This window comes from Rissa tridactyla, chromosome 14, assembly GCF_028500815.1.
Source record: "Rissa tridactyla isolate bRisTri1 chromosome 14, bRisTri1.patW.cur.20221130, whole genome shotgun sequence".
Lineage (NCBI taxonomy): Eukaryota > Metazoa > Chordata > Aves > Charadriiformes > Laridae > Rissa > Rissa tridactyla.
Window position 1 is genome coordinate 2,354,827 of NC_071479.1, and position 14,550 is coordinate 2,369,376.

General features: G+C 53.7%; 1 protein-coding gene across 1 annotated transcript in view; it reads left to right on the forward strand.

Annotated features, from left to right (window-relative positions):
* Window positions 1–14,550, forward strand: part of RXRA (retinoid X receptor alpha) — a 118,576-nt gene that overhangs the window by 86,697 nt on the left and 17,329 nt on the right. The window contains exon 5 of the mRNA XM_054220375.1: window positions 8,785–8,954. Within this exon, the coding sequence (XP_054076350.1) occupies window positions 8,785–8,954 (170 nt within the window). The remainder of the gene's footprint in view (window positions 1–8,784; window positions 8,955–14,550) is intronic.

A 14,550-nucleotide genomic window follows, 5' to 3' on the forward strand; every position in this document is an offset into this window, starting at 1 on the left:
ATGCTGTTGGCCGGGGTTAACTTCAGAGGTGAAGCGGGTCATCGCAGACTACAAACACCCTGGACCCGTGTTGCAGCGTGTCGCTGTCTCGTGTGACGAGGTCCCGGCCCCACCATTGCTGGCAACGCCGCTGGATCGCACAGCGAGCAGGAAATACCAGCGAGGAGCCCTTTCTCATGCTCCCGCTGGCCGCCCTTGGACGGCTCACAGGGAGCAGCCGTTGGGAACCGGCGCAGCCTGGCCCCGCTCCGTCTCCCGCCTCTCCTTCCCCCAGCGCTGCCTCCGGACACGAGCAGCTCCTCGCATGGGCCAGACTGTCTCCGTTGGACCTGCTGGGCTGCCCAGTTTGTTAACTGGGAGATACCGCTTGTGGAGCTGAAGCCTGCAGCGGAGCACTGATGGCGGCGTTTGATGCTGGCCGGGTAAAATGGATGTTGCATCTGCACTGGAGAAGCTTGTAGCCCATCTGGAGACCAGAATTCTGTCCTCCCCTAGCGACTGCAGCTCAAGCTGCATAACTGACCCCCAAGATGGTTTCTAAATCCAGGTGCAGGTACCGTAACGGCGGTGGCCTGGGTATCGTGCGGCTGCAGCTTGCCTCCATCAGCTGCCGTGACATGATCCAGAGTCATGCTCTGAGGATGCAGGACATCTGTCCAGTTGTGTGCCTGATCTCTGACTTCAGGACTTCACTAAACTTCACAGGCTGAGATAATTCTTCCTCTTCCCCTGTGTTTGTGCGTTGGTTTTCCCCCTCTCGCTCGCACTGCCGTCATGCTGAGGGATTTAACCTCAGAGGGGTTGGACTTGCAGCATTGCAGGGAGCTTGGAGACACGTCTCTGGGGAGCTGCTCAGATAAATCACTTAGTGCAGAGGGACTGAAGTTTCCACGTGTTTTAACCCAGAGTGACTTGGAGCTGAGCTCTTGCACTTAACCCAGCAGTCGCTGAGCTGTGCCTCATCCCCCTTCCATGGCTCTGCATCCCCCAGGGCCATCCCAGCTCCTGGAGCATCCCTCGGGACCAAGAGGAGTCTGGGGAGAAAGAGCAGAAATTCAGGTCTCCAACTCGCTATCCAAGTGAATGCAAAAGCAGGCAAGTAGCCATACCCCAGCGAAGGGGCAGAGTTCAAGAGCATGGTTATTCTTAGTAATAATTTTGGAATGGAAAATGTCTTTCAGCTTAATGAGCTTGTTTCTTCTATCCTTTTAAAGTGCTGCTCTTTAAACCATGATGCTGGTTAAATGATGCTGGGTTTGTTTTCTGTTTTTAAGGATACTCTTAGGTTGAGAAAGAGGGTTTGGTTTATGGTTTTCTGTCATTGCTTTAGCAATGTTGCTGTTTGCTTGTACTTCGCAGTGTCCGGCTTTTGAGAGGGAAGAGAGCTAGTGATTTTTGCTGCTGTTTTCCAGAGCCACTCCCCATGTGGACTGACTGCTTGCAGAGGTTTCAATCCGCTTTTTAACACTCCATTTCACTGGAGTTACATTTTTTTTATCATCACGGCGGTATTTTGCCTATCTTAAAAAAGGCAGTATTCTACTGAAAATGCTGGAGAAAGCACCATCGCTTAATTATTGCATCTCGGCTTTTGAGGTTGTTTGCAGTAGTAGAAAGCTGCATCTTTGGGAAAAAAAGGAGGCACACAAAAGCAAAGCAGAAGAAACACTGTCGGATGTAGTTTCTTCAGCTATCATGGCATTTGCGGTATAAACAGGTACCTCAGGCGTAAGCGCTTCAAGATGCTGATGATACACAGCTAAGATGTAGCATCATAAAAAGGCAGCAGAGCCTAATAAATTCCACTGCTAGCGAAACGGAAATCCCCAATAACCCTCCAACCCAGCACTTCATAAGTACAGCAGCCACCCACTCGTAGGCTAAGAGGAGACTGATCAGGTTTGGGTCTTGGAGGCCACCAGAGCCTCTGGGCTCTCCAGCAGGAGGGAGCTGTGCCCCGGTGATGCAGGGGCACGTCCCCAAAATAGGTCCAGTCTGGAAAGCATCATCATCCCTGTTTACTCTGCGGATCCCTGCATCTGTTGGGGAATGGCGAGGAGCAAAGGGAGTGAAGGTGGGAGAGGATCAGAGCATGCTAAGAACAGGAGAGCCAAAGCCAAAAAATACATCTTCTGTTCGCCCATGGCTTTCACGCTGCCCAAGAACCGGGCTGAGCATCGGTGCCAGGCTCCTCGTCCCCAGCGCTGGATTGCAGAGAAAACCCCATTCAGTCCATTTTTGGTGGGAGTGAATTATCCTTCCCCCTCCTCCCCCATGAAAAGAAACAAACCCCAGCCAGTCATCCGCGCTATTGTTCCTGGAAGGATGGATTTTCCTCTCGGAAACAAGCGCTCATCTGTATTAGCGCTGGGTAAGTGGTAATTAAGAGCCGCCGTCGCCTCCAGCTCTCTCCGAGCAAGCAAACAAGGCTGCGATGCTCCAACCCACGGAGGTCTCAGAAAAGCCTCTGCCTCGGTGGAAAATCCTGTCCCTTTTGTGCCTCTTCCTCCCCTCATTAACATTCCTCCGGCACAACAGCCCGGTGCCAGCCCAGCGTGGCAGCCCGTGGCCGGTGGCCAGTGGCCATGCCACAGCATGGGGGACCCGGCTGCAAGCGCCCGCCTTGCATCTAGGACCAGGCTTTCAAAACAGAGCATGCACTTGACAGGTTTTTTTGAAAAAAAATCTAATTAGTCTGCAGATCACAGCATCAGGTTTCTCTCCACAAGCCCAAGGCTTAAAAAGGAAAGAAAACTTTAGCCAGAGGATTGGGATTCAGGGATATTCACGTGGCTCAGAGAGCGGGGACTTCACGATGTTCATCACGTGGCTTGTGACCAAGTGGCAGGCGTTGGGGACACTGCAGTGTGTTCTCTGGTGTCCTCCAGGTCCTCCCCAGAGCCTCAGCGAGCAGCTGGTTCTTCTCCGGCAGCTGCAAAGTTCATTACCCAACCGCAGCCACCCACCCTGCTTGGTTTGGGCACCTGGGCTGGGTTGGTGCTCACTTTGCTCCAGCCCACTTATGCAGCCATCAGATGGTGCACCACGAGCAAAGGCAAGGCGTCCAGTGTTGATGTGCGCACCAGCAGAGGAAAGATCTGGCATTTTTGCACATCAGCCCTCGGAGCCAGGCAGGTGAAACTCATCTGCAGTCCACGGGATGAGACATTTTGGTTCTTAAACAGAGAGAGGTCACCGAGAAGTGGTCTTCACACAGGGCTCCGTATTTTACTGTACCACGGCCTGGGGACGTGCAGATGGGCTGGAGAAGCTCGAGATGAAAAATGACAGCAACCGGCCTTAGGCGAGTACAGGCCAAATCAAGCAGAATGACACGAGAGCCTCTTCATCGGGTGCCATGGAAAGCACGGGCTTCTGTCCTTGGCTGGGCTGAGACGTAGCTGGAGGAGGTGGGGCCGCCTCTCCGAGCTCTTTCACTAAAGCATGTTTTTTTTTCTCCTCAAGTGGATTGCAAGGTTTAAATGCTTCCCTTACGTTAAGAAAATCAGACTAGAAAACCTCTCAACCGTACGAGTCTCCTTGAAGGAAAATGAAAGCGTTGGCAGAGCCATCAACACGGAGGAGAGCGTGCGGAAGCTCATCTCTGCAAACACGGGGCGGCAGACAGGGCTGGGGGAGCGACAGCTTGGGACCGCTTTGCCTCGCAGGAGGGTGTCTCCTGGGTTGCAGCAAGCAGTATGCCGGGCTCGCCTCCTGCCTTTAGGATGAATAGACCCGCACCGTTGATCAAATGCTGTGCCACCCTCACGATGAGAAAAATCAGCGTCGTTGGGAACAGCACGGTCCTAAGAGTGGATCTCCACTGACTGCCTGCTGAGCGGTGAGGTGGAGGGATGAGGACGTGGCTCCTCTCCATGGCTTCCCCGCATCCGCCCCAGACAAGCCCCAGACGAGCCCGTCTGCCGAGGCAGTGATTGAGCACGATGGGAGTGGGGAGGGTCACGCTGGTCTCGCAGAGCCCTTCCCTCCTGCCGGTGAGCGGCAGCGCAGCCCGCAGCAGCGGGGACGCGTTCGCCAGCCCCTCACCTCATTATCACCGTCTTATTGCAGTGAGAGCCCGACAGCCCAGCTGAGGCTTGCAAAGGTCCTTGTAGGTCACGCTGTCAAGTGCCTTGTTATCGCAGGCGCTCTGTAGTTTAATCCTCTTCCCGAGGTCCTCTGGAAGAGAAGCTGGGTGTCTCCTGACCCACCCAGCCACGCGGGAGGGCGCAGAGCAGAGGGGGCATCGATGACGAGCCAGAGAAGGGAGCCAGCAGCAGGGCCAGCGCCTTGCTCCCGTGTCCTTGCTAATCCTGTGAAGCATCAGGTGTGAGGCAGGAGGGAGAAGCATCTTGTGGCCTCTCCAGAGTTGAAAATACTTGTTTTTTTTCTTAAATATACATTGATTGTGCCACAAGGGAGAATTTGGGTTGGAGGAACCAGTCGCAGAACCCCTCAGTATTTTTGTCTTTAGCCTGTGAGTTTACAATTTGCAGGAAAGGAAGAGAAAAACCCAGCAGAAGCAAGAAGGACCAAATGATATAATGATCTCTGTTTCTAAATTTTACTGTGTTACAGGGATGGAGCACCATCCATCCCGGCCCACAAGACTGCTGGGAAGCCAAGAAGAACAAGGTATTCCCGTTTCAATATTACCAGACAAGCTGCCATGCAGCTAACGTGTTTGTATTTCTCTTTTTTAAAGGACAAATAAAAAGCAAAGCCAGAAAGAAACCCAGATCCCAAACCAAATCCATTTGAAAAATGGTTTTTGGTCATCTCCACCATGGTTTATTTGACTAATCTCCAGTGGGAGTGGACTTCAGAGATAAGGACCGAGGTCTGTATGGTGAGGGGTCTCCTCACTGGTGGAAATTTTCCTTCACACAAGCATCCCATATTGCATGATTTAGAAATATAAAGCAAAACTGTTTTGCTTGAATACTTGCTCCTTCTTTCCTTCCCCCTGCCCCACCTGCTGTTTTTTGCTACATCTCAAGAAACACAGCCCCCATTCTTTTCTGAAACGGCGATCTGTCCCACGGCATCTCTGCGGAGAAGGAGATGTCAGGTCCTTGTCAGGTCCCCAGCAGGTCTGGGGAAATACTGATTGCAGTAAATGTGCCAGCGGAGATCAGAGACAGGGAGGACTTTGCGAAGAAGCTGTGTGACTGGCTGCTCTTAGACACTTGCGCCTTGGATGTCCTCTCAGTTCTGCGGAGCTTCTGAAGCACCGGCTGCAAGGATGGCTGCGTCTGCAGGGGAGCCCAAGTCTTGGAACCCACAGAGTACAAGAGTCTGGAATGCATCTGCAAATCCCTGCGCCTTCCAGAGGAACGCGTAGGGTTTGCCACCCCTAGAGCTGTACGATGCTTCATGGTGAATCTGAACTAGGAAAGTGGAAACTCTAGGTCTGAGACAAATTCAACCTCTGGATCCTGAAGAGGGACTTTGGGGGTGCCACACCGGGAGGAGCGAGGTGACAGTAAGATGCTGATCAGAGGGAGTTCATGTGTACCCCAGGGCCAGGCACAACTGTTGCAGGAATGAACCCGTTGCTCACAGGAAGGATGAAGCTGTTCCCACGTCATTCCTCGAGCTGCCCGCAGGGAGGGAAAATAACATCTACAACCAAGTCTAACATCTAGAGGAGTCACTGCCTCGCAGGCGTCCCCGAAAGCTACATCCAACAGCCAGGGCTGGGCTGGTGTCCTGCTTCATTCCCAAGCGAGGAGCAGATCGGGTTCATACACACCTGGAAACACGGGTCCTGCAGCAAACAGCAGCCGAACTTTGGGTGGTAGTCACCTCATCCTGCAGATGCACACCTCCATGAAGACCTGTACATGAAGCTGCTTCTTAGGGGGAAGGGAGGATATCGGCATCTCTGAGCTCAGCGTTTGGAAACGTGCACTGCTTTCCTGCAGCCCAGGGAGCCAGGGATGGGAGGTGGATGGAGGTCATCCAAGCTGCGGGTGGGGAGGGATTGCAGAGTGATGCCAGGCTTGTCCTGGCTTTGGAGGGGACTGTCTGGTCTTGGAAACATGGAGACAGGGACGGGAGATGGATGGAGGTCATCCAAACCGTGGAGGGGATTGCAGAGTGACGCTAGGCTTGTCCTGGCTTTGGTGAGGGCTGTCTGGTCTTGGAAACATGGCGGGGAGCGGGTAGCAGAGCAGGTAACACTCTGCCTGGCAAGGGCTTGGTTTGTCTTTGGAGCTGGCATCCTGAGTGCGAATACGCCATCTGCTCTGCCTGGTGTGTCGTTGCTGCCGGCAGCCAGCTGGGCAGGGGCGAGGGTCGGGATTTTGCGTGGGGCTGAGCAGGCTGGGATGATTCCGCTGACCGGCTCCGCAGTGAGCAGCAGCACCGACTTTCTGGTGTAGCAGCTCAAAGCGCAGATCAATAGGAATAACTTCTCCATCTGTCCCTTACACCTATTGTTTATATCTGCTAAATTCAGCCTAATCACTAGCAAACGCTGTCCCGATGACCTGTGGGGTTCACTCTGCAATAACCCTTCAGGTGTGTCTGATTCTTCACCTCTAAGAATGTGGCTGTTGGTTTTGATGGGCTTGAGATTTGCAGATTTAAGGCTTTAAGTAGCCACTGTCTCCCCAGACCTCAGCGACGCTTTCCGACAAATCCCAGTGTCCAACCAAGTCACTGGCGGCTGAGCAAGAGGATGTAGTTTTTGAACTAAAACCCCTTCCTGGCGGTGGAGGTGGTTGATCTCTGAGCAAGAAACCACGCTTTGCACCTTTATCCTTGAGACCTGCTGTGACTGTGCCTCAGGTCTTTGGCATTTAAGTCATTTTAAAAAATCCCATTTGTTGAGGGTTTGCCTTTCTCTTAGGATTTTCTGTTATTTAGTAGGTGTTTTATCTCTTCTAATGCGCCCAAAGGAGTGTTGGTGCATCTGTGCTGTTGAGGAAGGGTTGGCATTAAGCAAAAATTTCTAGCCTTTTGATGATTGAGAAAACAGGAGTGTGGGGTGCGGGGGGGTGGGGTGGGAGAAATTTGAGCAGGATTTTATGTTGGCCTGAAAAAGCGAAGAGAAGAATCTGTGCCAGACGAGAGCCAGATGGACAAAAGCCACGACACAAATCCGAGCTCCGGCAGCAGCCGCTCACCTGGCTCCGGCAGCCCAAGCAGAAAACGCTGCCTGGGCCTCGGGAGCCTCTGCAGCCCATAAAACTTAAGAGCAGCTTGCAAAAAAAAAATAACCTCTTGCTTTTTTTTTTTTTTTGCATAACAGCTTTCACATGGAAGGAGCCTGATGTGCAGCAAGCGGCGGCTGCAGGAGCAGGGGGGCGGGAGACGAGCAATGGAAACCAGCCCCAGGCCTTCGCGTGGTGGGGTGGAGCTGGGTTAATGGGATCAACGTCCATATAGGACTCTTGCAGCATGTGTCTTAATTTCCGGGTTTTTTAAGAAATAAGTTTTATATTGTAGGTTTTATTTTTGCGCTTGGCACGGAGCTGGTCCCACTGATTGCCTGAAAAGCCTTATTGTGTTACGGACAGCTCTGATTTCCTTCGAGCAATCCCTGTGCCCCTGCTGCTTTCTCTTAACATCACATAACCCGCTTCAAATTCAGCAGAGAGGTAAAGTGTTAGGATAAATGTCAATAAATAGCGGGCTTTTTACATTACTGAATGCCTCATTCAGTCCCCAGCAAAGAGCTGGACGCGTTCGGGGAGTTGTCTCTCATGACCAGGGATGGAGACTCCAGTTGCTCGGGCTGTTCTCGGCTAGACTGGGCTAAAACGCACTGTGGGAAGCAATGGTGCGTGGAAAAGTGTGTGATTTAGGATATGTAACGTGATGATGGAGATAGAGATAGTTACTGGTGTAACTGTCTGCATAAAGCTACTTTCCAGGTTTAGGGAAAGCGTGTGTGCCGGTTTCAAAGGGAGATCATTAATAATAATGTTATTAGCATCTAATAAGCGTTTTTCATCTCTGCGCTGTTCAGACATTAACTCATCAGCATGTGACGTGCTTCTGGCTAGATCACTCCTACCACGCAGGATTTGGGACAGGTCTCTCCTGTCTGTTCAGGAGTTGCCCGGAGACAAAGATGGGATGGTGGTTTGCATGGAGCCCCTGCGGCAGATCCCGGGCCCCGGCTCCTGTCCCACGGTAGCACCATCCTGCCGCGGAGCCTCGCGGCAGCCCTCGGCATGACTGCCGGCCCAGGCAACTAGACGCATGACATGACCTCCACGGGAATGCAGCACTAACAGGCTCAGAAGATGGTTGAACTCTGGACTCACGCTTCAAATGATTTCTCTTTTCTTTAGGATTCCTTTATACTATCACGTCACCCATCTGTTTCCCTCTCCCGTGGTGACTCGCCGTGCTGCTTCTTGTGCTTTTCATCATTTGTCTTTAACCTTTTTGCTTCCAGGGCTTCTCCCTCTGCAGAAGGGGGAGTTTCCCAGCAGAGGCCAGGTCTGAGCGGGAGCCTCCCTCCCCGTGCTCCCACGGGAGCAGACACGGAGCAGTTCTCCCAGGCCAGGGCTGCTCGGCAGCTTCCCTAAACCTCGCACCCCCTTGGACCCCCTTGGACTATCCAAGCCCACTGACCACACTGCTGGAAAGGTCAGGTGGGAGAACCCACATCATATGTCTGTGTGATCCTACAGGTCTGAGGATGCTTTAGGTTTTCATGGCTAAGTATCACCCGTGGCTCCATGGAGCGTCGGGGTCCCAGCTCAGCCCGTGACACCATGGCCAGGAGCTCTAGACTGACACTGTCCCTTCTCTGTCCACTTCCAGCCGTCCAGGAGGAGAGGCAGCGGGGGAAGGACCGCAACGAGAACGAGGTGGAGTCAACAAGTAGCGCCAACGAGGACATGCCTGTGGAAAAGATCTTGGAAGCTGAACTCGCGGTGGAGCCAAAGACAGAGACGTATATTGAAGCGAATATGGGCTTGACGCCGAGCTCGGTAAGGGACCTCTCTCCTTGGCCCCGTCACGGGCACTCGGGACAGAAGGGGTGGCTTGTGGGGCCTCAGGACTGACCTAGCACGAATACAGCCTAGGTCAGAGAGGGGTTATCTTATGGGAAAAGAAGTAATTAGCGCTCAGAAATGCAAGTTCTTAGCTGTGCTGTAGGTGCCATATGTGGGGTTAGATGAAAGCACGAGGGAAGCAAACCCCTCTGCCCCTGCGCAGCCACCAGCACCGGTACGTGTCTGTCCCACAGCTGTAACGAAGGAACAGATACTGTAAGGTGTAATTAGAAGGGCTCACAGAGAAGATTTTGTTTTAGTTAACAGCCCTTCGTGCTAAAAGGCAGGAAGACACCGCGTGCTCTGAAGAGTTCAGAGTCCAACAGAGCCAATAAACAGAGCTGTGTGGCTGAAGTGCAAAGAGATAAGAGTTGTAAAATTGGGGTGTGACCTTTCAGGTGCAGAATGATACAGCTGCTGGGCTCTGAGCAGAGAAAACCTCGAGCAGTTTGCTTTCAAGGTCCTTTCCCGTTCAGAAGCTTGCATTGTAACTGGGGCTGGTCGAAGCACCTGGCCGCCAACAGGACCTCGTGTAAACAAGAGGTGGCTGACAGGGAAATGGGAAAGGAGTGAGAAGCTGTGATGAGGGAAACTGTCTTGGTGCCTTTCCTAAGAGATTCCCTTATCAGCAGGTTTTAGCCTTGCTTAGAGAAAGCCTCCAGTGGGAGAACCCACCTGTCCTCTGAAATTCCGTTTCTAGGATAGACCCTACGCCAAACCCTCATGAAGAGCCCTATTGCAGAGAAAGTGTTTGCTGCCCAGCCTAGGCAGCATTTAGGATGTGGTCCCCATTCCTCCATAGCCCCTCTTCCCATGAAAGTCATGGGAATAGGGAACTGGACTGCGGTCGAGGCAACTAATACAGCAGTAGGGTCAGGAGTGGCGCTAATTACCCCCATCCCGGGTGCACCGGGGAAGCCCTGGGATGCTGTGGCACTGGGAAGTCTCAAAGCAAAGAGAGGGAGAGGAAGAAAAATAAACTGCCGTGCCCCGTTGTGTGTGTGCTTTTGGGGCCAGGGTCGGCTGCACGTGTTTCATTTCCCATTTGCCTTTCGACGATGCCTTCTGTGTTTGCAGGAGGGGACACCACTGCTGCCAGGCGTCACCCTGGGCGTCAGAGGGTATAAGCGAGCCCAAGACCCTGCTAGCTGTTGCCGGGCTTGCTGCTGGCGTGGCAGCATCTCCTGGCTGCCTAGCAGTCCTTCGGGGGGGCACAGAGGTGCAGCTGGGGCTGGCTCACCCAGGAGAGCAGGAACGCCGCAATATCCCTCTGCATCTCCTGTCGCTCTGTGCTAGGTGTCGGTGAGGCTGAGATGATGAAATGCAGCTATTTCTGGGAAGTGGAAGGTCTCTGCAGTATTTATTTTCTGCTACAATAATACTTTATCTCTTTCTTCATATGAGGCTGGAGGATTGAGCAGGGAATACCTTATCTGGGAGGGCTTGACAAGAGATCTGAGAGTCAGGCTGCTCCTTGTAGGAGTCTTAAGTCTTGACTGCCTCTATGGGATGCTCTTTTTGGCCTTTACCTACAAGGATGCTATATGGCTGGCTTGCTAAGTGAGGCTTTTTGGTGCAGCAGGCTTCCTGCTAAGGACAGAGACAATTTGCCCCGTCCCTGGAGGTGTCCAAGACCATGTTGGACGGGGCTTTGAGCAACCTGGTCTAGTGGAAGGTGTCCCTGCCCAGGGCAGGGGGCTGGAACTAGATGGTCTTTAAGGTCCCTTCCAACCCAAACCATTCTATGATTCCTAAGGGAAACTCTCCAGAAGCAGCTCCAGGGCCATGGGGCTCCCCTGTATTTGATGGCCCAGTTGCACCCTGCAGTCAGCGATGCCTCCAGCCAGAGGGTCCCATCGCCAGGAAGATTCAAGGGGCTTTTTTGGAGGAGGCAGCTCAGCCGTGGTTAGCATGGGGCTTGGAGAAGCTGTGACGGCTATCAGGATTAAAAATACTTCAGGGGAGTTGTAGCCAGCATTGTGCTGACTTGAAAACAAACCCCAGAGAGCCGAGCTGAAATAAATGGCTTCGTCTGGCACTGCGTCTCCTCAGTCTCTTGTAGCAAATTGAAAGCTGGTTCCTGCATAATTCAACACGCATTACTGTGAACAAGGATGTGTGTTGCATCTAAATAGAAGCAGGAGGCTTGTTGAAATGCCCTATTATTGTCAAGCGGCTTCTGTCGATGAGGTGACATTTGTAGCAGGTTTAGCAGATGTATGAGATCAGCAGCTTGCGGTGACGAGGCCACCGGATGAGGCGAGGGAAGACGGAGGAGCTGCCCTCCTCCCAGCCCTCCCCAGAGAGCCCCTGGGATGGAAAGGCAGACAAATTTAGTCCCTAATAGACACGGGGTAAAATGCAAGCTGCTTCCCGTTAGCCGGCTACGTTGGGTCCTTTTATTTGCGCCCCTGCACCTTAGTCCATCTGCACCGAACGCTGCCGGGGAGCTCCAGCGCTTGCGAGGGCAACGTTTCCACCAGGCTGGAGGTGGTGGGATGCTGTGGGAGTTAACACCCTCCTCTCCCAGATGCGCTCGTGTCTGTGACTGTCACCTTGTGCCACGGTCCCCTGGCTGCTCTGAGAGCAGAGATCCCAACCCTGGATGAGGGGGGTCCCTGTGGTGGCGCTGGCACTGATTTCTTCCTCCTGGGACAGTGTGGCACCCAACTGTGGGGCTTCAGCACAGTCCTCGGAGCTGGTAAAAGGGGAGGGCAGGGGGGCTGCAGCCTGTGATCTGTTCCAGCAGCCCTGGTATCTAACCGCATTGTTGCTGGTTAAGTGTGCTGCTCCAAGTACGTGACTGGGGAGGGGACCCATGTCTCCATCCTGACACCTGGATTGACACCAGGGAGGATGGGGTGCGTTCATGGTTTGAAGCTGTAATGGTGAAAGGGGAGAGCAGTGGGGCGTGATCCTTGTGGGTGTCACGGACAGGACGGGGAAGGACGCTGAGCCAGGCCGAAAGCGGCTAAGACAGAGAGGGATGTTCCCTTGCAAATCTACTCCCTGCCTTGGGTGGTAGGAGGGTGCCAAGACTAGCATGTCGATGACCATCACTAAAACAGCTACTTGAAGTAATGGCACCAGTGAGCCCCTGATAACTGCTCTTCAGCCACTGCAAATAGCTGCTAATTGCGATGGTTGTCTGACATCCGATCGTGGCAAAGGGCATAAACCCTTCGGGAGGTTCTCACAAGCTGTGAATGAGCACGGCTGCAGGATTCCTCCACGCTGTGTGTCCCAGGAAGCCCCCAGACCCTGTGTGGTCCCTCTCCCTCGGGAGCTGGGGGGACTGGCCGAACGCCCCCGGCAGGTACCTGTCCCCAGGCAGTACGATGGGGCATGAGGATGGGTTTGCCTCTGCCCCCCGTCCCCGGCAGCCGTGAAGCTGGGCTCCTGCAGCGTAAGCACCACCTCGGATGGGCTCCTGGCCACTGAAAGGCAAAGCCTGTAACTGAGAGGTGTTATCCCCATTAGCTCTTAATTGGCCTTTGAGAGGCTGGTTTCAAGTCACCATTTTCTGGAAGATGTCTCCAAGCTCCGGTTTTCCAGAAGGATCAGGTGCCCGCGTGTCCTTTCATTCTGTCACACTCCGGCACCGTGCCCTTGCTATTTACTGCAGGGGGGGATTTGCTTACCCTGCACGGGGAGGGTTTCTAGCACCGCTTGGCAGATCCCCTCCTGGAGACAGGCAGGTCCCTTTCGGCCGGCGGGGATGATACTTTTAGCCGCCTTTCAAGCAACGGTGATTAAGTTCTGCCAGGAAGCACCGTGGTGGTTCCAGGAACTGCCATCTGAGGTGTAATTAAAGGCTGGGCCCCTCGCTGAGGCTTTTTACGAAGCACGGAAGGCTGGGTACAGCTTGTGCTGCCTGCAGAGCAGCGGCGATGCAGCCTGGGCTGGGAGACCTGGAGCCCATCTTGCTGCATCAGGGCGAGTCCTAGAGACGGTGACAACCTGCCCAGAAGCAACCCCTGATGAAAGCTTTGGCAAAAACACCTAACTTTCCTAAAATACCCCTGTCATGGGGCTGTGCAGGCACCTGTTGCTTCATGGGTCAGGTTCTGCTGGAGGATGGGGTCTCCCGTAAGTCATGTCCCGCTCCGGGGCACGCAGGGCTCCATCCCCATCCCACCCGTGGGATCCAGGATGCCTGGATTCTCCACCTGGCTGCTCCAGCTACTGACCACGCTCGTATGACTTGGTGATGTTCCTCTAGCCAAGGGTGTCCCTTCTCACCCTTCCTGCAAATGCCTCTGAATGCTGATGTTCCCCATGTTTCCAGTGAAGCACTCGACCCTGCAGAGCTCCTCCTCACACCCAGTTTAGGGTCTTCCTGTTGTCCAGAGGAAATCCCATCTTTTCTCCCACTTCCAGGGAAAAGCCCAGTCCCTGCTCATCTCCCATTCCCCAGGGAAGAGCCCCAGCTCCCTCGGAGCGAGACTCCCCTGCCCTCGCACCCCTCAGGGACCTGCTGGAGATGGGCAGAGCAAGGAGGGGAAAATCCCCGCAACGATGCTCCCGGCTCCTCAGCTGCGCTGCTGAACGCCAGCCCATGCCCATCCATCTCTGCACGCAACAGGTGAAAATACTTTGAAGGCGGGCGCCCTTGAGCTTGCCAGATGCTGGTTATTTTAAGCCTGGAGAAGGGGAGACATTGGCCACTGAGGCACAGAGATTGCATTTGCTGCCAGGGGACAGCAGAGGGGACGGGGCAGGGGTCCGGGGTGTGGCTCCGGGGGGCAGGAGTGAGACTCAGCAGCGTGGTCCTCATCTGCCCAGCCTGGGAGAGGGGGTTGCAACCAGCTTGCGGTGAGGAATGGCCTTGTCTTGGCTGAAACTGAGACTTGCCAGAGGGAGAGGAGGTGCTGGTGGTCGTGTCTGCTCTGCCTCGGCCGTGCTGAGTTCCCTCCCCTTCCCCCCGCGATCCGGGGATGAAGTAAACACTCCTCCTCCGATTTGGAAACTGCTCTTTTAAGGACATGGAAGAAAAATAATCGTACAATCAAAGCTGCTAGATATCAGCAGGGATTACAGTGGGATGTGTGGAGGGGCTCATACATCCCTGTCCAGAGAGGTAAACCCTTTAGACACACTCGCACTCGTGAGGTCTGTCTTCGCTGGGGTTAGACAGTCTCTTCCAGTTCCTAATCACAAGCCCACTTGAGCTGTTAGCAGTTCCTTTAAACAGGGATTTGGTGTGTTTAGGCTGACTGTCCTCCTTGAGAGCAGATGGTTTTTGTTACTGGATAATATTTCAAAGGGAAGGGTTTTTCTCTTTTTTTCCTGTAATGCCCCCTCTGGAGCTGGTTTATCGAGCTGGGAGATGCTGGCACAGGGAGCGTGCGTGCTGCACGGGTGCGGGAGCCTCCTGGGCTGGAGATCGTCTGGTTCATCAGTCAGTGTGATGGATATTGGGTCTCAACACTCCTGGTTCCTGTTGTAGGAGCTTGCTAAAAGCTACGTAAAACCATGTGGTGGAGAAGCCAAGTCACCTCCTTTCCCTGTGTCTGATAACGTCCACTTT